We start from the raw sequence: 22,765 nt of genomic DNA, 5'->3' as shown, positions 1-22,765 counted from the left end.
AGATTTGGAAGGGACCCTGAGGATCATCTAGTCCAATGCTCTGCAATGCAGAGCAGCTGTCCCTTATGGGGATCGAACCTGCAACCTTGGCATTCTCAGCACCACACTCTAACCAACTGAGATATCCCGATGGTAAACAGAACTTTCTTGTTTCTGCCCAGCAAAGCATAAAGTTTTTAACTGATTTCACTGAGTGGCATATCTGTATGCACGTTTACTAATGGTTGCATTATTTATTTTTAAAATAACTTTATTTCATTTGACTTATGATTGGCACCCAAACAAAATAAAAATTACCTGTGCTATCAACTGCACCAGATCTTAGGTCCCAGGCCCTAAGGAAGTTAGATTGGCTTCAACCAGAGCCAGGGGCTTTTCAACTCTGGCTCCGGCCTGGTGGAACGCTCTGCCTCATGAGACCAGGGCCCTGCAGGATCTGATTTCTTTCCGCAGGGCCTGTAAGACAGAGTTGTTCCGCCTGGCCTTTGGCTTGGAGCCAATTTGATTCCCTCCCTCCCTCTCTTTCTTTTTTCTTTTCCTTCTCCTCCTGCGATGAGGCGACATTTTAATATTTTAATGTTCCATTATTTTAATGTTGTATTTTATTTTTGTTTTTAAGTTGTAATCATTCATCTTGTTTTTATTATTGCTTGTAAGCCGCTCTGAGCCCGGCCTTGGCTGGGGAAGGCGGGGTATAAATAAAAAAATATTATTATTATCTGCAGAAATCAGTAACCAAAGCTTATCATGGCACAGAGAGAAGTATGATCTCCTGTTCATGTTTTACAGATCAAGTCATTTTTAAAGCTGGAGGTAAGAGTGCTTTAATAGCTAAGCATTTCAGCTACTAGTGATTCTATACTACCACCACGCTGGACATACTTCTTATGGGCCAGATCAAAAGGGACCTTAGTCAGAGTTTCATAGCACAATAGATGTCCTGGAATCCTACCATTAAAAAAGGCTATTCTTATAACAGGCATTGTGGCTGCCCTTTGCCACATGCAGATTATTCATGTTCTGGATCACTAGGTTTGAATGGGTGCTTTGTTTCCCTTGCTTCCTTTGCGGAGGGAGAATGGCATTGTTTGTCCAGTGAATCATGGGATGGATTGCAAAGTATAACACTCCCTTCCACTCTCTCTCTCCTGAAAACAAGGAGAAAACTCAGTACAGGAGTAACTCTTTCTGCTGGAGAGGAGACTTGCAAATTTCGTACACAGACAGTTCTCTGCGTAGCAAGATACAGGACAAATAGGGATTTCACCTGGGGAACTAAGTCTGATGAGTCATAATTCTGACTCAGAGCCATTCTCTGAGTCTGAGACACCACACATAGAAGAAAGCAGTAGACTGGGATAGTAGAATTCAGAACTGGCACTGTTACAGGTGCCTTGTAATATCCATTGCACACTTAAGAAATTGATATTCTATTCTAATGTGGGAGCACTTACACTTTGGAACTCCCTGCCTAAGGACATCAGGCACCTTCACTGTACTCTTTATTCCACCTGCTTAAAATAGCTTTGTTCAAGTCTATCTAGATATAGAATCATAGAATTGTAGAGTTAGAAGGGACCCCAAGGGTCATCTAGTCATCCCCATGCAATGTAGGAATCTCAGCTAAAGCATCCATGACAAATGGCCATCCAACATGTAGAAGTTACATGCATTTTCTCTCCTTTTAGCAAGTGTTGATTTTACTATATCTTTTCCATGCTTTCATATGCTTGTTTTTAACCATTTTCACCGATAATTTTAATGTCTTGTTTTATCCTTTTGCAAACCGCTTAGGGGATTGGTGTGTGTGTGTGTGTGTGTGTAGGTATATACATTTTATGAATTAATTAATTAGTAATTGTAGATTGTACCATTTCAGATCAAAGGTGGGAAGTCTTCCCCCTCTCCCTCCCATGCACCTCATGTTGCAAATGGCTTGCATCCAGATTACTGTGTGACTTTTGTGGCTCAGTTGCACACCAATGTGCAACTCATCTCTGGTGTAGTGGGGAATCGCACAGGTCTGTCAACACACCAGAATGGAGCCAGTGTCAAATTATTCAAAAAATCCCAATACAGAAACAGCTTAATGATCCTACACATTACAATAATCTGTTAGAGAGATTTATCCTTAAAAGTTTGGAAGAGCGTAGCACTAGCAGGAAGGTGGGTATGTGCATGGGGAATGACGCCTGCTTGCACAAGTGAACTTCCACACCATCTCCTCTCCGTATCCTCCAACCCGTTGTAGTGGTTTCCCCAACCCTCCAGAGCAACTTTAGAGGATGTGATGGGGAGAAGGGAGAAAGTCCCATTGCATGAGTGGACCATGTTCTGCACATGCAACAATTTAGTTGAATCCACCCAACATGTTAACCTTCAATAAATGACTTTAATCTGTAAATCAAGTTTTTAATCCTACCTTTGTGAAAGGTGTTGAACCTTGCTTCCTATGGCCGCATCTGCGCAATACCCTTTGCCCATCACAGAATAAATCCTGCCCCTTCCAGCAAAGCAGCTCTTGCCCTAGGTGTTACCTGACAGCCATGGCCCTTCTTTTTCACCTGTAATTTTGCAAGTGCTTTTCAGTAGGCACATACTCCAGTTTTGTAAAGCTTTATGTTGCTCACCTCCTAAGTGGCAGTTTTTGCCTTGACTTCACAAGTTGCTGCAAAATACAGCCAAGCCGGTCTGATTGATCTCTTCGGTTAGCATTTTTCAGTGCCATGATTTCCAGATCCCTCTGACGCAGCAGCATGAGCAGCGTTCGTGGATTTTCCATCAGGTCAGGGCTCAGCTGCGGAGAATGGGTTGCCCTGCAAAGGAAACAGAATGCTATGGTTTGTATGATGTAACCTGCAAGGAAGGCCACTTCTTGTCTTTTCTAAGCAGGTTTGAATTCTTTCAGAAACCTGCTTGAACAGAGAGTGGGGCAAAAGTACTGTTTATATGCAAAAACCTTTCGCAAAATTGTTGGCTGTCTCCAGCGAAGAAACTGTCATTTTTCCAGGTTGGTTATACATAGGTGATTTAAAGACATGTGAGATAAAGAGTTTTTGTTGTGAGCCACAAGCAGTGTTTTGTTATCCCTCCTGCTGGATCTGTACCGTAATAAATCTTTGCTGGTTATCTGGAGGTTTCCAGTTCAAACATGCCATTTGAGGAGTAAAATACATCTATAACTATGGGTCAGAATTCTTACTTGCCTGCCCGTCTCTCTTAGAGCCAGAGTGGTGCAGTTTTTCCCTGGTATTCTGAAACAAGTCTCTGATGTAGCAGTAGAACAGTAGTGGTGGCCCATCCACACACCCTTCCTCATTATTCTGTTATGCTTCCCCAGTGCTAACACATTATTGCTACCTGGAGAGGCACTCTTGTGCTAGAGTGCAACAAAATCATAGAACTGTAGAGTTGGAAGTGGCTACAGGACAGCATGTCAACCCCAAAATGTTTGCATGCACAAACAGCATTAAAAGTGGGGTCGGATATCTGTCGAATCCTAATGCCACCATGGGCATAAATCATGAATACCCAATAAAAAGGATGCCAGGAGGAGCCTTTATTTGCACTTCTCTTTTCTATACCACTGTCATGCGTCAGAGGATCCAACCCCCACAGTGGGTTGCCAGGAATGGATATGACAAGGAAATTTTCTTACCAAATTGCCTTTTATTAAATATTCACAGAGAGAGGCTTAGAAATGCAGCCTCTTGGAAAATGGCATTGCTCCGAGTGAGTCTCCACCCGCTCCCTCTCTCCCATCATGTGTCATCACTACAGGTGCTGAGATGTGTCCTCTGCTTCTGAGCTCTCTGCTCTCCTACTTTTAATGCCTGCCGGGTTGTGGGAGAGGGGGCGTCTGGAATGCTTTCTAAAGACACTGTGTCCCTCAGCTGTCCCCCTCTGGTGCTTCTTCTTCCTCCTCTCCCATTATTTCCCAGCTTTCCCCCTCATCTGCCTCTGAGCTGTGATCTCCCTCACACCCCTGTTGTAATTCTGAACTGTCTTCTTCTCTGGAAGGGTCAGGCTGGGGAGGCAGTCTCTACCATTCCTCCTCTGCCCAGTCCCTGACAACCACTGTCTTTAAAGTTCAGTCTGTATCAAGTGTAGGAGCCTATGATCCTCCAGATGCTGCTGAACTACAACTACCACCATCCCTGATCTTTGGCTATGCTGCCTTGAGCTGATGGGAGTTGGAATCCAACCACATTTGGAAGACCACAGGTTAGCCACTCCCGGCCCACACATTCCGTTCACCAGCTACTAGAGGAAACAGTTTGCATGTGGCTGCTGCTCCACTTTGGAGCCTTAGTATCAAGGACTGGCAACCAGATGGGTCTGGTTCTCACCCAAATATTAAACCTGTGTGTGGGCTGGATGGCTGCAAGTGGGAAATCTTTAGCATGGTTGAATGCTCCTCCTTTTCCTTCAAACATATACACTCCCCTCTGCACAAAAAAGTAGACGTCAAAGGGGAAGGGATTCTAGATCAGTTTTATCCCTGGAATCCAATTTATATGTCTATGATTATTTTTGGTACTGAGGAGGAACATTTTAATTGGAGGGCCCAACCGGCGCTTATGCTATCACGTTAAAAGTATATAATTAAAGCAAGTTAAAATATCAGAAGCAGCAATGAAACGGAACCATATGAATTCAGCAGACAGATAAAGCCAAAATCAAACCCAGTTTAGACTGCATGCCGCAGGCAAATAAAAATAATTTTGCAGGGGACTGGACATCAAAGTTGGCATCAGACAGGCTTTTCTGGTGAGGGTATTCTACAGATGGGACACAATGACCAAAAATGCCCTCTTTTTCCTTATCCCTTAGGAAGAAGGTTGGCTGTAAACCAGTCTCCATAATTTAGCTTTGAAATGAATGCATTCACCCCTTATTCTTCGAGATGTTCACCTGCAGTCTAATGCACCCAAATGTCTTGTTGTTCTTGCATCAATACAGTTTCCCCAGAGCCCATCTTGACTCTTCCTAGGTTGGAATAATTACAGATGGCCTGCTATTCTGGCCTCTGTTCGATAGCCTCCAGTCTCTTTTCCTCCTTCTTACTCCTCCTCCTCACAACTCAGGGGTCAGCTTATTTTGGCTCCAGCATTCAGGGATTCCTATGATATCTTGGCTCTTCTAAGATTAAGAGGTTTTTCTACCTGCCTCCATCTGTCTCTCATTTATTCCACTTGATCTCACAAACAGCAAGTTGAGTGGTTTTGTTTGTGCTCAATAGCCTTTGGTTGCTAGGTGGGGGGGGGGGTGTAAACAGCAAAAATATGCCATGTTATCTGTTAGATAAAGGCAAATAAAGGGGTGGTAGAACCAATAATTTTGAACTCTTGCTAAAAACCTTCAGAAATAGAAAGCATCTTTTGCATTTCAACCCAAAGGTTACAAGCATGGCTGGAAGCTGAGCTTTTGCAGGCAAACCCCTGCTAAAGCCAATCACTCCTAACTTCTTTACAAGTAACTTCTGAAAGGTAAGGCTAAGTTTAGTAGTTGCATAGCAGAAGGAATCTGGAAGTTTTTCTCATTTCCCAAGCCTTCCTCTAGCATCATAAAATGACAAACTACACCAGCTGATATTCCTTCTCCTGCTTGATTACTGAGGCTGCAATTCCATCAGTGCATGCTTGGAAAGAAAGCTCTTTAGATAAAACGGGACCTACTAAATAGAGAGATATGCTCCTGAGCTGCACAGGTGCACGAGCTGCGGCTTCCTTTACATCATCTTTTTGGGTTAGCATCCCTCCTTGTGAGCCCAACAAACATCATTCCCAGTTTACTTTTGTTTATTCTGCCCCATTTTTTTTATTCTACCCCATTATGAGACAAAGGGCATATGGCTGCCTCACAGTCCCATTCTTAAAAGACAAAGGGAACGAGGCAATTCATCAACTTCAGTTATATACCCAGGAAGGGGTGGATTTCGTTATTTCAGTGGAGGAACAGTCCCCAAAAGTAAGTGCAAACATGACTGGGGTGTCAGCCATTCAGATGGCAAACTGCACAATTTTAAGTTAACGCTGTAAAACCTTTGCAGGTGTGTGGGTACAGTAGAATAAAGCTCATGTCTAACCAGCAGGTGTTAGGATACTTATGTTCACTTGGGTCTATAAAAGGCTCTAAAAAAATGACATGGGAGCAAAATTGTGCTGTGCCAGCTACATATAAGAAACGGCGAAGCAGCCTTCCCTAGCTAGATGCCCTTGAGATGGTGTTGGACTCTACTCTTATCGTCTCTGAGCGTTGGCTCTGCATGCTGGAGCTGAGGGGACTTGTAGCCCAAAACATCCAGAGGACACCAATTTGGAGAAGGCTGCTCTAAAGGTTATTAAGGAATCCATTTGTGAACAATGCTTACACACTCTGTTTCTTCGGGGATTCAACAGGAGAAGGGGAAGGACTGGAGCTGTCAACTCTTTCACTGTCCAGATTGGGGCTGAACATCACACTGAGTTTGAGGACAGGAGAATCCTTCTCCTTTACCCCCACGAGCTGGCTGTTAGCGGCATCCCTATCTATTTCATTTTCATCTTCTTCCACAATGACTTGTTTTATGCTGGATTTCTTTTCCCTGTGAAAAAACAGAAATAACTGGGCAGCATAGATTCTCTGCAAATCAAAACATTCTTTACTCTTTTACTCTTCCTATGAATTGCAACCACCAGCCATTTTACACATAGCATACGAACAAAGCTGAATTTATTGCTTAATGCATGCTTTTGCCATCCTACTTTTAGCCACTTTAATATCATACCTTTTAATGATAGTTGATTAAAATGCTAGGTATATACCTTAAAGTGCAGCATGTGAAGCCCCTCCCTGTGTGATTCTTCTTTGTGTGTTGTCCTGTCACTCTCCCAGTTATAGTCTTCATCTAGAGCTGTTGTGGGCAGCCTATGGTCAATTACATGCAGTTGGCAAGGATGGAATTGTGGGATGGCAGAGAGGGGTGAGAAAGAAAAGGGGATGCCCTACCTACTTTGGCTCTGGCACAGTCAATAATTGGCTGTTATTGGTGGCATGTAGGCCCCAGCAATTTACTCCTGAGAGAATGAGGTCCTTGACAGAAAAAAAGGATTGCTCTAGAGAGCTTCCTACTTAGAGAGATGGCATAAAACATTACAGTTTTGACCATACACTTACAAACAAGGTATCAGAGTGCAAAATCTATGTGAATTCCGCAAGAAACATCTCTGAACATGTGTGGGCAGCAGTCCATCCTCCTTCGTATGCATCACTTATTGCAAAATCCACATTCCTCCCTCCCCTTTTCTGATATTGTTTCACATATATTTCTTTTCTAAAATTTCCCTGTGTGGGTAAAAAAAATCTGAGATTGTGTATCTGAGAAGAAATGGGAGGAGAGATACAACAATAAACGTTTGTTATCCAATATATTTGGGAACTGATACGCTTTTCATTACACGCACAATGAGTGCATCTATAAAACTCACTACCATATGCATATATTGCAGCAAATATCAGAAATTGTTGTTATTGCCAGTCATGTGGGAGCACTGACAGTCCCAGTTATGTTGTGTGAATGTTCAGTCATGAACTTATTGACAACTGCACAGGAATGCAAACAACAACAACCAGGCAAATTTTGTGAATATATGGAAATGCAACAGTAGACCAGTGAAAGTTTACAACACCTTGAATAAACACTGTAACAATGCATTCCAGAAAAATATTTAATATGTTGTTAATGGGGAAAAAGCTAACTACTAAAAAGAAATACCGGTAGATTTTGTTCAAAACACTTTGAGCGAGCATGTAGTATTTGGTTTATTATTCATGCATTTAAATATTTACTTTTATCAAAACACTGAGAACAATTCAGGTATCACAAAGAAGCAAAGAATGTTGTGAGAAGATGAGAATAATGAGAAGGGTTTGGAGTGAGGTGCCCTCAGAACATGGACAACACTCTTTGCTATTTCTCTCTTCTGAGCCATGTGAGGCTGGACAGGGATTTAATATGCCAGTGTTCTGGATGAGGGATAATAAACAAAAGCTGAATCCTGACAAGACAGAGACACTGGGAGTAAGTGGTTCTCATGTCCTGGAATTAACTGTGTAGCCTGTTCTGAAGGGGTTGAACTCCCCTTAATGGAGCAGGTACAAGGTCTCCCAGATCCAGCATTGTCTTCCCGGGTCCAGGTGGGCTCTAAATCCATTCACAGGCTGGTCTACACATGCATGTACATTTTCCCCCACACTATTCCTGGCAGCTAAATGTGTGAAGTAAATTGACTCAATTACAAATATTGTGCTTGAAAACAAATCAAAGTTCTCTTTGCGGGGTTGCATTTAAGATGGCCTATTCAGACATTCAGGTGATATTTGATGCACTTGGTCTGGGAGATGGGTTGAAATTCTTTTTTTGCATAGCCACTTTCCCTCACCTTTATTCTAAGTGGATAAAATGGAGGTGGAAAGTGACCCAGGGGAGGCTTATGTTTAGGAAAATGGGGTACTGTGCCCCCAGCCTGCTCTCTGCAAGCCTGCATTGCAGTGGGGTTGGACTAGAGGACCTTTGTGGTCCCTTTCAACTTGACGATTCTATTGATTATTTTTCTATGATTATTAAGACCTTGCCTGCCTGCCTGCCTTCTTACTGACAACCAGCCCAGGGGGTGGCACTGCTTGTCAGCTTCCTCCTCCTTAGGCCCATTGTTACCCTCGTAGAACTCAGCATGGATGAGAATAGGAATGAAAACAGAATTATTTCTCTCTGCCTGTAATTGGCTCGAGCTCCTGCTACTCCTACTGGTGTCCCGCCCTTCTGCCCCCCCCCCCAATGAGCAACAACCACTGCTGGCTGTGTTACAGGATTGGTGTAAAGGCAAGCACAGTAACACATAGGAAGCCCCACCACTTCAAAATGGTCTCTTCAGTTATTCTTCCTCACTACCGCCACCACCAAAATAATGGGATCCAATAACTAGGTTTGCTTGCTTATGTTTTCCCAATCAAATAGTTGCTTATCCCCTCCCTGCCCCATAACCCCCATAACTCACATGGCTATCTTTCCTCTGCTGTTGCACTTAGGGGTGAACTTTGTGATCCTAGTACTGTTGGTTATGTCTCTGCCCCAGGGGCCTAGCAAAGTCTTTGTTGAGGTCACCATAGTAACGTAGTAAAGGAGTGGAAGACAATGAAGTATGATGTAGGGAGGGAGACCAGAAGGAAAAAGACCCATTGAGGAGGGTGTTATCTTGGGGCCTTCCTGAAAAATCCGTAAGTCACAGAAGTGATTTAGAAGGAGGAGAACATTTCCCCTGTATGTAACTTCTTTTTCATACGAAGCAATGTTAGTTTAGATTATGGATTCTTGAAATCATCAGCTTTGTATTGACATATTGCTCATACTGTGTTTCCACACTTAACTCCTCCACGCACAACACAACAAACCCCACACAAACACATGCCATTATAATTGAGAAAACTGTGACAGAAAAAGAATGAATGGGAAAAGAGGGAGAAGGGAGTACAAAAGCGAGATTTTGGTTTGTGTATATATGTACACCTGTGGTTTCTCATTGCAGAAAAATATGTGAACTGATTCCATTGAGAAATAGTGTGCATATGTGGTTCAATCTTGATGGCTCATTCTCATATGCAACACTTCATGCTGTGAGCAAGCTTATGTGGATTGACAACGTGAAGCATGGCACCCCAAGAAAGGGACACCAATGCTTTCACATAGTTCTTAAATACCAACCAACCATGTAACCATTCACTTATTCTACATAGGAGAAATCTACAAGAAGTTTAGGCAAGGGCAAAGTGAAGATGGAAGTCAGGCAGGGTATGTTAAGACTCTATGGGCACCCAGACTCAAACAGAATGGATTGATAATTCATGGGACAAAGAAGGTAACATGGAAAAGAAATAATTGTGTAAGCCTACTAGACCACAAAATATGGCAAGTGAACCCACAACCTTTGAAAGAACAACAAAGGTTTTCTAACACTATTATAGCTGGATCTGATCACTTTAGTTCCTGCTCACATTACACTCTCTACCTATATGGATAGGATTTATCAACAGGATGCTGTTTTAACAGAGTTGGCTTCTCAGCTTGAAGCCTTCATAAAATACTTGTTGGCTGAGTTCCCAAGACAGATCATTTTGTTGAGTTTGCAAATGGAGTGTGTCATATTGACAAAGCAGCAAAGGCAATAAATTATTAAGAGTTTGTCTGTAAAGGCAGAGGCATAAAACATGCCAAATTCTCAAACGGAGCAGAAAGTATATATATAGAAAATCTCCCTTTTTTTGTATTTGTTACTCCTTCATCTCTTTCAGTCCTTCCAGGCCCAGTTCACATGTCACAGTAAGCCATAGTTTACTATGAATACAGAGATGGTTGCTGCTTCACTCTTCCACTAGTGGGAATGGGACTGACAAACCATGCTTCCTGGCTTAGTATTATATCAGAACTGGGGGTCGAGGGTAGTTTTGTTCCAAACCACAAATGGTAAGTCAAGAACAAGCTTTGGCTTAGCATCATAATTTATTTGGAGTGAACCTCAGTCCCTGGTGTGGACATGATGCTATGTCGGGGATCGTGGTGCTCCCAGTTATACTAGGAGTGCAGTAGGAGCCATCTGCTCCTGGACACACGTGCAATAGCACCCTCCTGTTGGTGATCCCTAGCAAGGGACATTTAGGGTCATACTACTCTGATACTGCCTTTCTCTCATTGTTCCTGTGTTGTAACATGCATTTTGTTTCCGCTTCTGCATATAGTGCTAAACCATGTTTTAGAGTTACGTTTGCACACAGTCATAGTGTTAGATGAGGATAATTTTCTACAGAAGTTGGAAACTCCTACATGGCAGAACTATCTGGCTGAAATATTATGAGTCTGTTTAACACAGGGATGGAACCAAGGAGTGGGCCCAGCCTACCTAGATATGATTATCTTGGGGGCTCAGTATTTAACCTTTTACTTGTGTTAGCTAAACAGAAAGAAATAAAGATATTTAGAAAATTGGCTTTATTGTTTAAAATAAAAATTAAACAAATTAATAAAAAGGGTTTGTCTTGTATGCACACACAAATATAAATACATGCACACACATACACACAAAAACATACATACCATTAAATAGACGACAGCTGGCTCCCTAATGTCTCGTTTTATTTTATTTTTGGTTTATTTGTCTTGCCTCCTGGCTGGTTAAAGCTTCCTGAATTAGAATCCCACCCTTACAGGGTAGGTTAGAATGGGTGACCCCTGGAGGTTAGTTCCAGCTTAATGTATCTATTATAGTCTTTTTCCTTTGGTGTTTCTTGACTTTGTTTTGGCCTCAAAACTCAATGGGTTTGTTGACCTAAAGTTAACTTTTAGCCTCCTTATCTTTATATCCTTTTCTTTTAGACTTAGGGAAGAAGATACAACAAAGCATATTTGTAGAGATTTGTCATCCAATTTACATTCAGCTTGAATGGGGCTTTACCTGCTTTTGTGTGTACAACAATAGAAGTTTAAATCCCTCTTGTTGACCACAGATTTCCGCATCATAATTTTAGCTTGTTGTGCAGTGCAGTCTTTACAGTGCATCTGAGTGTTTCACAAATGTTGACTATTGCTACTACTTATTGGAGGAAGGAAATCTGGGTGTTAGAATTCTATGCTTTTAGGAATTGCAGTCAGAAAAATGTTCAGCATGCTCTTCATCTCTGCCTTGTGACCTGCCAAAGAATCTGACATTTGATTTGGCTTCTTAAGCAGGATGACTTTCTTTTTCTTTTTTAACTATAGTAATCATTGCTAGAGATAAATGCTGGAAGCAAAAAGTGCCCAAGTGCTTTTATCCCCTCTCTGCCAAGGAATGTGTAGAAAATCGCATAAATGCATGGAAACCAAAGTGGGCTTTGAATGGGATATTTTGTGGTCAGGATTCAAGCCTTCAAGGCTCCCCGTGCTAATGGTTCTGATCAAACTCAGTAACTTTGGACAAATTTTGTAAAATATTGCAAAATTTATTCTAAGCACAGAATGTGCATTTACTTGCTGCATAATTTGGTTCACATGTGCAAATGCGGTCTAACTTCAGGCCACTATTGATTGAAATTAGGAAATACAGCTGTCTAGAAGCAATAAAATAAGTCATGATCAGTATAACATGGGCTGTTGACAATTCTTCAATATGTCCCAAGCTTCCCATTTCACTCCAGCTGCAGACCAGTTTGCATGTTTCTGCTCAATTTAAGTAATGAGGGATGACTTATGTGTAATAAGCTTGTTCTCTTTCTTCCTCCCCCCACTCTGTCAAGAAAGGGTGCTGTGTCAAAGTTTCTTTTTCAAGCTGTCTAGACATTTTGACATCTTATGACTGCAGAGCAAAGAAAATCAAGTGTCTTTCCTGTAATTAGAATTTTGTTGCTTTTGCACCCCCCTCCAAGGGACTGATTATAAGACTAATATTGTCTTGGTAGGGGGTTGAGGGAGAATCCAGTGGGGGGCATAATTGCTCCCTTCATTTCTGTTACTTACTTTTTGTACTGTGAATTGATGATACTTTGGACAAAGAGAAGGGAAAGCCAAGCATCATGACATATTTTGCTTTATTTGTTTAAGGTAAGGTGAAATGGGGACTGTTTTCAACGTTTAAGGGCTGTTTTAATTGCCTGGGTGTAAAATGTGGTTGTGGGTAACATTTTATATCCTGTTGTAATATTTTCTAAAAATAGGCAATGATTGGGGACAAACTAAGTTGAGATAAAGTATAGGCAAAATCTTAAATGTTTTGCAGCTAAAATGTTTGCATTTTGTTCATCCATCAATTGCATAAATAGGCTTTTTTCAAATTTTTGCTCTGATCCCTTCCTTGGTTGCTAATACAATTTGCTGATGCTGTTTCAAAGCCCAACTTCTTACAATCTATTTAGTCTCCTGTGAATATACAGTATGAACCTTTAACCCAACTCAGCACCCTCCCAACTCTGGTTCTTGTTCTAATAACACATCCACCTGAGCCCTGCAGTCTCTGGCCTCATAACAGAGCCTTGTACTGGTTTCTCTAGTCTGTTGCAACTCTTTTGGGAGAATTGGTATTGTGTGCGTCTCTTTGACAGGTGGCAAGGTAAGGGCCTTTAAACCTGTAATGTCATTTCTAATCTCATTCTACTCTGTGTTCCAGTGTGTTCTAATCTTCTTTGCTATTTACAGCCTGTGCAGTGGTATAGCGATCAGTGTGTTTTAAAACACAAAATCAAAACTCCTCTCTTTTCATGTTTTAATGTATCTCAGGTTGGCCCTAGATGAAGATAATATCAAGTCACTATCACTACCACTTTACGCTTGTTCACTACAAACTTGTAAATTTGTACTGTACTTGCACAGTAGCCTGTGACAAGGAGGAATAAACTCCAGACCAGCAGCAATGCAAGTTTTTGTAATGTACAAAATACAGTGGTACCTCGAGTTAAGAACTTAATTCGTTCTGGAGATCCATTCTTAACCTGAAACTGTTCTTAACCTGAGGTATCACTTTAGCTAATGGGGCCTCCCGCTTCCGCCACGTGATTTCTGTTCTCATCCTGAAGTAAAGTTCTTAACCCGTTACTATTTCTGGGTTAGCGGAGTCTGTAACCTGAAGCGTCTGTAACCCGAGGTACCACTGTAGTTGATTGTTTTTCTTATTTCTCTGCATTGTTTTCCCCAGCAGTATGAGTAGTTGTGTAGGCTGTTATTTTTACACTACAGTTTGTTGTAGCTGGATGAAATGGCAACCTGTGGTTAATCAAAAATGCACCCAAAAGCTTCTGAATACCTTCTTGTAGCTGTGCCAGAAGAAGGGATGAATGGGAGTTGTGTAAGCCTGAGCATGGTCCATTCCCCTCACAATAAACCATGGTTTATTTTGACACTTGAATGCGGCCAATGGGTGGGATTCTGGCATTCATGCTTGGAGTAAACCAATCATTGATTTTAATGGCTCTACTTTAAACATGAATAAGTCTCAATCCAATCCAGTGGTTTTATTTTTTCTATCAGTTTCTCATGTAACTGTCCAACCTAAGCTCTTGTAGCCTTCATTTTTAAATCTTTGTGACCTTACTGATTTTGTACTTTGCAGCATGGTAGTGTGTTGCTATGGATGCGATTCACAACAGCATTTTTATCTGCAGCTATATATAGCTATCTTCATTGGGTACCTTTATGCTCACTAGCTATAATGTTGACTGTTTCAGGGAAAGAGACCCACTGCTATGGATAGGATAGGATAGGATAGGATAGGATAGGATAGGATAGGATAGGATAGGATCCATTAGAATTCAAGGGGGTTTGAAGTTAACATGGAGAAAGTGGGGTGGTATGGATTTTAGATGCTGAAGTTAGCCTTTACAACATGTTTGTGACTACTGGCTTTCCTAACAGCACATGTTTTATTTGATCAGCATTGTGTGCTTTGATGAACTGGATGGTAGGAAGGAATCCTTTAGGAAAGAGATAAAGGGCATTATCACACAACCAACAAATTGAGAGGTTTGACTTTTATGGGGGTGTTAGTATTTGAAAATGTGAGAAAAAGAAATAATGACATTCCATTCTGAATACATTCGCCTTTTGGGAACACTCTTCTCTAGTGGGCAGGACTATGAGAGCAGCATTGCAAATCTGTTAGGTGAAACAAGGAAGCATGCAGGCTAATTCTAGATACTCGTAAGTTAATAATGGATCAGCATAGTGATAGCAGAACCTGAAGGAATAGTGCTATGATAATTTGTTGGGGAAGGGGATCCTGGACCCATCTCTGGGTGTGCTCCTTCTCCCCATCATCACAATGAGGACTCAGGAGCATGAAAATTTGGGAAGCCCATACATTGCCAACCAGATGTCCACCATTACCAGAAACCACAGTATATCTGCAACTGCTGTGGCTGTCTCAAACAACAGAAGCCTGAGAGCAAACCCCTCTGAAGAATTGTCATGGACTGGCTGGACACAGAGGAATGGTGGAAGGAAGCAGCTGGGGAACCCTCAAAGGAAGAAGGCTAAGAGCCCAGGGATTGGTGGTGAGACAACAATGAGTGGTCTGAGGGAGAAGAAGGAGAAGATTGGGAAGACATGTCAGAAGCTGAAGAGCTAACAGGGCTTAGTGAAGTGAACAGTCCAGAATCAGAGGTTAAAGCCGTAGGAGAGTGTGATGAGGGAGGTCAAGAGGCAGAGAGATGAGTCAGGCTGGTGAAGAGGCATGGGTGTCTCCCCCTTCTTCCGCGACAAGCTCTTCTCCCCAGTCTCCCAGAACCAGGAGAGTCATAAAGTGGGAGGAGCAAAGACAGGCACACAGGCACAGTCTCAAATTGGAAAGGTGGGGACTTAGGCTGCTTTGGGGAGGAGGGGACCTTCAGTCTTAGCAACTGCTTAATGGGGGCAAGTCCTACTGAAGAAGAGTTGCTGTGCTCATTAGGCCTGGTACTCCTATGGAGATGCTGGTTTGTTTTCTAATAAAGAGTTCACTTCACTTACTTTGTGTGATTTACTGCTGGTTCGTTCAGAAATAACTCTTTGGGCACATGTGAGAGCTATTTACATAAACGGTCAGTGTTTGCAATGCATACACTGCAGGGCCAGCCTGCCCATGAGGTGAGGCAGTTGTCTCAGGGCTGCTGGTTCCAGATAGCTGAGAGTGGTGGCAAATCCAGTTCTTGAACAACGTGCTGCTCACTGCCTCTGGCAATTGTTGGCCGCCTGCTCTGCTGCATGTCCATTGCCCTCATGCCCATTGCCGCTGCTGCAGGCAGTGGATGTGTGGGTACATGGCAGGTGCAGCATTTTCTGTTTTGTCTCTAACGATAAGACATCCAGGGGCAGCCCTTATACACTTGTTTTAATGCATCCAGTGCAACATCTTTGCACTGGTGAAAGCCAGTACCACAACCCAAGGCAAACAGTGAACGGAGGCCTTTTTCTGTTGAGTTGTTTTAATTTAGGGAAAGTACGTCCAAGAATGGTTTTCTTGGACCCCAATTATTCTAACCTTGTTACTTATAAATTGGATCAGAATAATATATCTTCTACAGAAAGCTGACAGAGTTCTTGAATTTTGGAGCTTAATAATATTATACAAGCTTGCATTGATAGAACAATTTTGAATTACTTCACATAAACATGCATTACATTAAAAAGTAAATCAATACTTCTGGGCCCACATCCAAGACCTGAGGTGTACAATGCACTTCATTTACGCAGTTACAGATAGGTAGCCGTGTTGGTCTGCCATGGTCAAAACAAAATAAAAAAATTCCTTCCAGTAGCACCTTAAAGACCAACTGAGTTAGTTCTAGGTATGAGCTTTCGTGTGCATGCACACTTCTTCAGATACACACTGAAGAAGATACACTGAAGAAGATACATTCTTCAGATACACTGAAGTGTGTATCTGAAGAAGTGTGCATGCACACGAAAGCTCATACCTAGAACTAACTCAGTTGGTCTTTAAGGTGCTACTGGAAGGAATTTTTTCATTTACGCAGTCCCACTTCTCTAGTTGCCTTGTTCTTACATACCGTATTTTTTGCTCTACAGGACTCACTTTTTCCCTCCTAAAAAGTAAGGGGAAATGTGTGTGCGTCTTATGGAGCAAATGCAGGCTGCGCAGCTATCCCAGAAGCCAGAAAAGTAAGAGGGATTGCTGCTTTCACTGCGCAGCGATCCCTCTTGCTGTTCTGGCTTCTGAGATTCAGAATATTTTTTTTCTCGTTTTCCTCCTCCAAAAACTAGGTGCGTCTTGTGGTCTGGTGCGTCTTATAGAGCGAAAAATACGGTAATTTTGCTTGGTATTCTTTTTTGGAATAATATCTTTCAAACAAAGTCTATAATACTGAACTAAAATATTGCAAAGTTTGCCTCATGTTATTTCAGTGGTCTCATTTGCACATAACACCAAACCATGGCTTGTTTAGCTTAACTATGCTTTGGTTAAATGTTTGAACCTAGCCTAGCAGATTAATCATGGGTTTTTTCCCTGTTGGCAAACCATGATATGTGGCCATGGTTTGTTTTTGGCTGACAAAGCATGGCTTGTTTTTAACTGTAGTTTGGTGTTATGCTTGATTCCAACAACTTTGCCTAATCAATTTGTGTGGAGCCACCTCCCTGCTCATAAGGCTACAAATAAATGAGACAAGCAGCTGGAAAACCAAGCTTTGGAGAATCAAGGCACATCATGTTTGCTGGTCTGTGAGGCAACTTATGGTTTATTAAACATTCACATTAAACATTCACATTGTGTGTGAATTAAACTGTGAGAGTACATCCTTGCTATGTTCTCTATCTTGCTTATGCTAGGGCCAGTGTGTAATCAGTTCTATGTGGGAAGTAGCAATAAATATTGAACCTTGAGGAACTTGCTTGAGTTGAAGATGCATATTGGTGGCACTCTTGATTTTGCATGAACTTTCATGGTAACTCAAAATAAGCAGGCTGAGTTTATCTGGGTTAAATATTTACATAGCTCATGAGTATGCTTTCAGCTCTTTACACAGGAGATCTTTTATACAAAGAGCCAAGGCTTTCTCTGTATGTGCCTAAATCTAAGCCCGATGTCAGCATGTGCCAACTTTGGGAAAGTGAAGCCTGTCTGGGACCCTCAATGCCAGGCAGTTTGAAGCAACTATTTCCCATAGTGCTCTGGGACACTGTAGAAAAGTAAAATGGCCACAAACTCAGTGTGCTGTTTATTGCCACTTCCAGGACCATTTCACAGGACCCAGGGTCGGAGGGACAGGGGCGAAACTAGGCTTTATTTAACCCAGGTCAAAGACTCAGTTTGAAACACACCCACCCCCCCACACATTTCATACACCAACACACAGGCTGGGAGTCTCAATGGCGCCCCCTCTGGAGGCTTTACCTGGGGCAAAAAACCCAGTTAGTCCACTCCCACCCCCCATAGCTCTGGCTCTGCGGAGGGAGTCCACTGCAATGCAGTTTTCTGACTCAAACCTGACCCTGCTTGTGTTTATCTTCCACTTCCAACACTTCTTCATAGCCTTTATCTGCATGAATTACGTTAAGTATATCCTGGGTCAGGCACAGGAGGCTTCTGAAGAGCAGTACAAGCCTGAAACCTCTCTTCTGACTTCTCCAATATTTAAAAAGTTACCTGAGAAACAAGCTCAAGATGATGAGCTAGAAACTCCGCATTCACAGTAAATCACAATTATTTCTTGGTTCACTTCATTTTGCAAATGAATTTACGTAGTCAAGAAGAAAATCCACATTTGGAATGAATAATTAAGGCCATTTTGCTCTCCTCTGTGGCAGTGGCAGGGTAAATGAATACGTAATATGTGATGCTGGATCTCGGCACAGTCACAATACACAGAAACCACACGCAATAATCCAAAACTGTGAGCAGGAGATTTGAAGCTACAATGCCCTGGGATTTACTGTGCTCTAAATACAAATTTGAGGCATGGTTGTTTTTTTCAGGATACTAAATTCAGTAGCAAGTAGTGGTAATGTAATTCATCCCGAGAGTCGTGTGTGCCTCTGTTTAATTATATAGTAGCTGGTCCACATAAGAGCTTTATGAGCTGGCTTATGCTTTCAGACACAAACCCAAAGCAAATCAGCTGCACTAACAGTGCGGCATGCAATGGACTCTTATACAGTGGTACCTCAGGTTAAGAACTTAATTCGTTCTGGAGGTTCGTTCTTAACCTGAAACTGTTCTTAACCTGAGGTACCACTTTAGCTAATTGGGCCTCCCGCTGCTGCCGTACAACCACCGCACGATTTCTGTTCTCATCCTGAGGTAAAGTTCTTAATCCGAGTTATTATTTCTGGGTTAGTGGAGTCTGTAACCTGAAGCGTCTGTAACCCGAGGTACCACTGTAGCTTGTTTTGCAGAGTTAGAAAAACGAAAACCAAAAGCCACACACGTAGCCTTTAGTTAAAGCTGTAAAAGCTTCGGCTTGTGCCAAAGGCACAAATTCGGTTGTCATGTCAGCACCTTTCCATTGCATCAATTAGAAGAGCTTGAATTACATTTCTCATTTAATATGCATTCAGATAATTAGAAACTCTCCCCCCCCCCCAAAAAAAATGTGGAGATGTGATTATCACAGTGAAATACAACCCCAAGTCTGGGTTATAAAACAGATGCTTCTAAACCCCTCCTCCATCTTTTCACAATAATGTCAAGTGATAGACACTGTGGCAAAAGAATCCAGATCTCTCATATAAATTACTGGCATCTGAACTGGTATTGACTCACAAGGAACAAGACCTCAGGGCCATAGTGGATAGCATGATGAAGACGTCAACCCAGCGTGCACCAGCTGTGAAAAATGGTGAATTCCATGTTAGGGATCATTAAGGAACGGATAAAAAGAAAACAAAACTGCCAATATCAAAACACAGTTATACTATGATTATACTATAACCTATACTATACTATATATACTATATACTATATATACTATATACTATAACCTATACTATATCATAACCTATGGGGAGACCACAGTTGGAGCAGTAGGTACAGTGTGGGTTGCCTCACTTCCAAAAGGATATTGTCATCTGGAAAAATTATTGCAGATGTTCATGCCCTCAAGCATGCTGGTACCTCTCTCCCCCTCCCCCACTCTGTTTTGGCAGCCTGAGTTTGCTATTTGAAGGAGTGATATGACATAGCAACAGGTAACCTGTTTGGTTATGAAATATGCTCTCTATGTCCCAAGGGCAAGACAGATACAGAGAGAAAACATATAATTTATACGCAATGGAGCTGATGGGGCAGAAATATTTGTAGGTGGATATACAGGAGCTACATGCACAGTAGGTGGCCCCTGCTCATTATTCAATTGTGCTGAGTGAGACTAGGGCCCTTTCCCACACAGTTTATTGTATACACACCATAAACCTTCCCTCAAGGCTGTGCTTCTGCTGTGGGAATATGGTTATGCTGCGTACTTCACATAGCAATATATGGGGAAAGTTTGTTTCTCTCCCTCTCCACCCTTCTGCTATTCACTGCATTTTTTGCAGTTGAAATTATTGATGAATAGAAAGTGGTTATCCAAGTGCCATTGGTGTGTTTGCATAATGCCCCATCCCTTCTTGCCCACAGCCAAATTCAGCTACTTTTATTGGTTCTTATTTTGTATGCGGGGATTATTTAGAGGTTATGTGCTTCAAGCAGGACCATCAGACAACTGCTGCATGGAGGTCAGGGGAGCATTGGAAAGCTGTTGGAAAACAATTGTGTGTCCCACAAGGCCTGTTAAATGTTTCCTAGGCTAGTCTGCTGCCTTCAACTGCAGTGAGCTAACTATACCATCTTCATTTTTGAAAGAAGAGTCAACTTTCAGTCAGCTTCTGTGCAAGGAATGCGGGATGCTACCTTTAATGTTTGCTGTTTTGCTGTGTTTTTATTGTGTTGGAAGCTACCCAGAATGGCTGGGGCAACCCAGTAAATTAATAATAATAATAATAATTTGCCTCAGGCTGCAAAATGTCTTGGGCTGGCCCTACCTCCCAATAGGAGCACTAATTAACAGATGTATGGAGATGGAACTCTATGGAGCTCTGCAACTTGTAGGAAAGCTACCCCCCACATGACAACTCTGAGCCAGTATGTGAACTTCTTACAACAATGTTGTGGTGTAGTCATGGTGATGCGTTAGCAGCAGAGAGTGAGGGGGCTTGAAATGCTCAGGCTCTGACCATCTAGTGTACATAACTGTGGTTTCTTTCCTGCACCATCCCTTTTGCAGCTCACTAAACTTGTTATTCCAATTTCTTCTCCCAAGAGCTCCAAATTAAACAATTTGGGTCAGGGGTGCCAGATAGAAATTTTGTACAGGGCCCAGAAAATCCTGTGGGTAGTCCTTCTCATGTAATTATATTATTGAAAGGGAGGAGGCTGAGCATTAGCAAAGCCACACCTTTTCTCCTCTCCTAAACAATCTTTCTCCAGTTACAGTATTTTTTGGAATTGACATAATTCGCTGCTTCATTGTGGAGCACACATCTTTTTTGGCTTTTTAAAATAAAGGGTAGATGTATGTGGACAGCCACACAGATACCTTCTTATCTAGTTGTAGCTGTGAAATTGCGCTGTTGTCCTCGTGAGTGGGACTCGAGGGAATATCGTGCAAAGGAAGAAATGCAGTTGGAGCACACTTGGACTGGCTGTGTGGAAAGCCCCTGGCAGTTGCCTCCTCGGGCCTCGACTGAGTGCCCTTCAATTTCTGGTCAGGTTAGCTGAGTCAGTAACTTTCAACATGAAACCAGCAGTTAGAAATGACGGTCAGATAAAAGATAAAAAGTTTTAAAATCAGATTTGCGGGAAGTGCAAGGCAGGTTCTTTGCATTGACTCAGCCTCATCCATTCTCCTCTTGTGGGCGCTTTCTTCCCCCCTCCCCTCCCACTTGCAGCTTTGTGGGACAGGGCTTAAATAGGATTCCCGTCAAGAGGGGCTCTGCAGGAGCGGCTGGGGGGGGGGTGGAAAGCGTTGGAGTCATACAAAGACAAGCTCCCTTTGGTCCTTATGGATATTGTCATGCTTTTCACTCAGACAGACACGGACGTGTCACATGACCTAGGGCTGAGAGCCATTCTAGCCCTGAGGCCTGATTGGTCAGTGGCTCCTTTTTTGAAAGCCTAGGTGTCCGTGGCAACGAGAAGCAGATCAGCCATACTTTCCTGGGCTCTGAGAGGAGTGCAGCACGGACAGAAGAAAGATCAGCAGCACACAGGACCACAGCAGCCAGCAGGACTTTCTTCAGGTACCTATTGGCTGGTTGGGGGGGGGGGTGAATGGGTTATTTATTTATTTATTTATTTATTTATTTATTTATTTCTAGTCAAACTTTTTGTATGGCAAATAATTGTGTGGGTGAACTTAGCAGTATTTTCAAGTGAGGTGTTATCATTCTTCCCAAAGCCTCGCTGAATGCATCCCTGCTTTTTATAAGAGCTGTTTTACAAGACTCTTGGGAGTTGCACCTGTTATAAAAAATCTGTGAAAATAAGTATTATGTTGGAGTTGTATTACACGTGCCACAACCCTGTTTCTGCTTCCAGAATTTTTCTCGCTGTTCGTCAAAAATTAAATGTGTGCATTAGCGCTTTTCATAGATGTTTAGACACCAGTTTAACTCTCAGTGGGGTCCTAGCATCTTTCAAATGTAGCATTAGAAATTCCCTAAAGGCATTTGAGTTACAGTTTAATCTGAAGCACATATACAGTACAGAATTTGGAAGTAACACCTCACCTATTACAACATGGAGTTCAGCTGAATTTTCTTCCAAGTATGCTTGCTTAGGATTGGATGCTCAACTATATGGAAAAATAAACTTTTTTTCTGTTGGCCTCTTGAAACACATCAACTCTCTCTGAACTGGTAGAAAACAGTGGCCAGAAACTCAGGCATCTTAGGGAGAAACTAGATGTGGGCAGCCACATGTATGTATGCATGCATTTGTCATATTCTCATGTAAGTAGAGGGTGGAGGTCCCCCCCCTTTCCCCGCCTTCTTTTACACACAAGGTATGTGCAGTGATTCTCAAGTTGAGAATCCTGCATTGCAAGAGGTTGAACAAGATGACCCTCGGAGTCCCTTCCAACTCTACAATTTTATGATTCTATGGGCAAGTAAGGGGGCCATTCCATGTGTCCATGCACTTTGTTGCTTGAAACACTTTTCTCCCCCACCTTGCTCACATCTGGTAGCAAAGCTGGGCTGGAAGAAAAGTCATTTGAGCAATGGAACTGA

At 42.2% G+C, this 22,765-nt stretch overlaps 2 protein-coding genes across 17 annotated transcripts in view; one reads left to right on the top strand and one right to left on the bottom strand.

Moving 5' to 3' along the window:
• The window catches only part of LMNTD2 (lamin tail domain containing 2), a 77,758-nt gene that overhangs the window by 27,942 nt on the left and 27,051 nt on the right, over nt 1–22,765 (bottom strand). For 3 of the 4 annotated variants that reach the window (XM_081854205.1, XM_081854206.1, XM_081854208.1), the window contains exons 1-3: nt 9,039–9,163; nt 6,374–6,586; nt 2,631–2,816 (exon numbers count right to left, since the gene is read on the bottom strand). In XM_081854205.1, coding sequence (XP_081710331.1) covers nt 2,631–2,816; nt 6,374–6,586; nt 9,039–9,148 — 509 coding nt within the window. In that variant the 5' untranslated portion in view covers nt 9,149–9,163. Of the gene's footprint in view, nt 1–2,630; nt 2,817–6,373; nt 6,587–9,038; nt 9,164–22,765 lie in introns of those variants that run through there. The other variant, XM_081854207.1, reaches the window with a different exon arrangement.
• The window catches only part of RASSF7 (Ras association domain family member 7), a 90,340-nt gene continuing 76,742 nt past the window's right edge, over nt 9,168–22,765 (top strand). For 7 of the 13 annotated variants that reach the window (XM_081854261.1, XM_081854256.1, XM_081854257.1 and 4 more), the window contains exons 1-2: nt 9,168–9,258; nt 21,655–21,775. The gene's annotated coding sequence lies outside the window, so the exon portion shown is untranslated. The other 6 variants (XM_081854249.1, XM_081854250.1, XM_081854262.1 and 3 more) reach the window with 4 other exon arrangements.

Source organism: Podarcis erhardii (assembly GCF_964252035.2).
Source record: "Podarcis erhardii genome assembly, chromosome: 1".
NCBI classification, from domain to species: Eukaryota; Metazoa; Chordata; class Lepidosauria; order Squamata; family Lacertidae; genus Podarcis; species Podarcis erhardii.
Note: the sequence above shows the minus strand (reverse complement) of the source record. Positions and strands in the feature narration are given on the sequence as shown.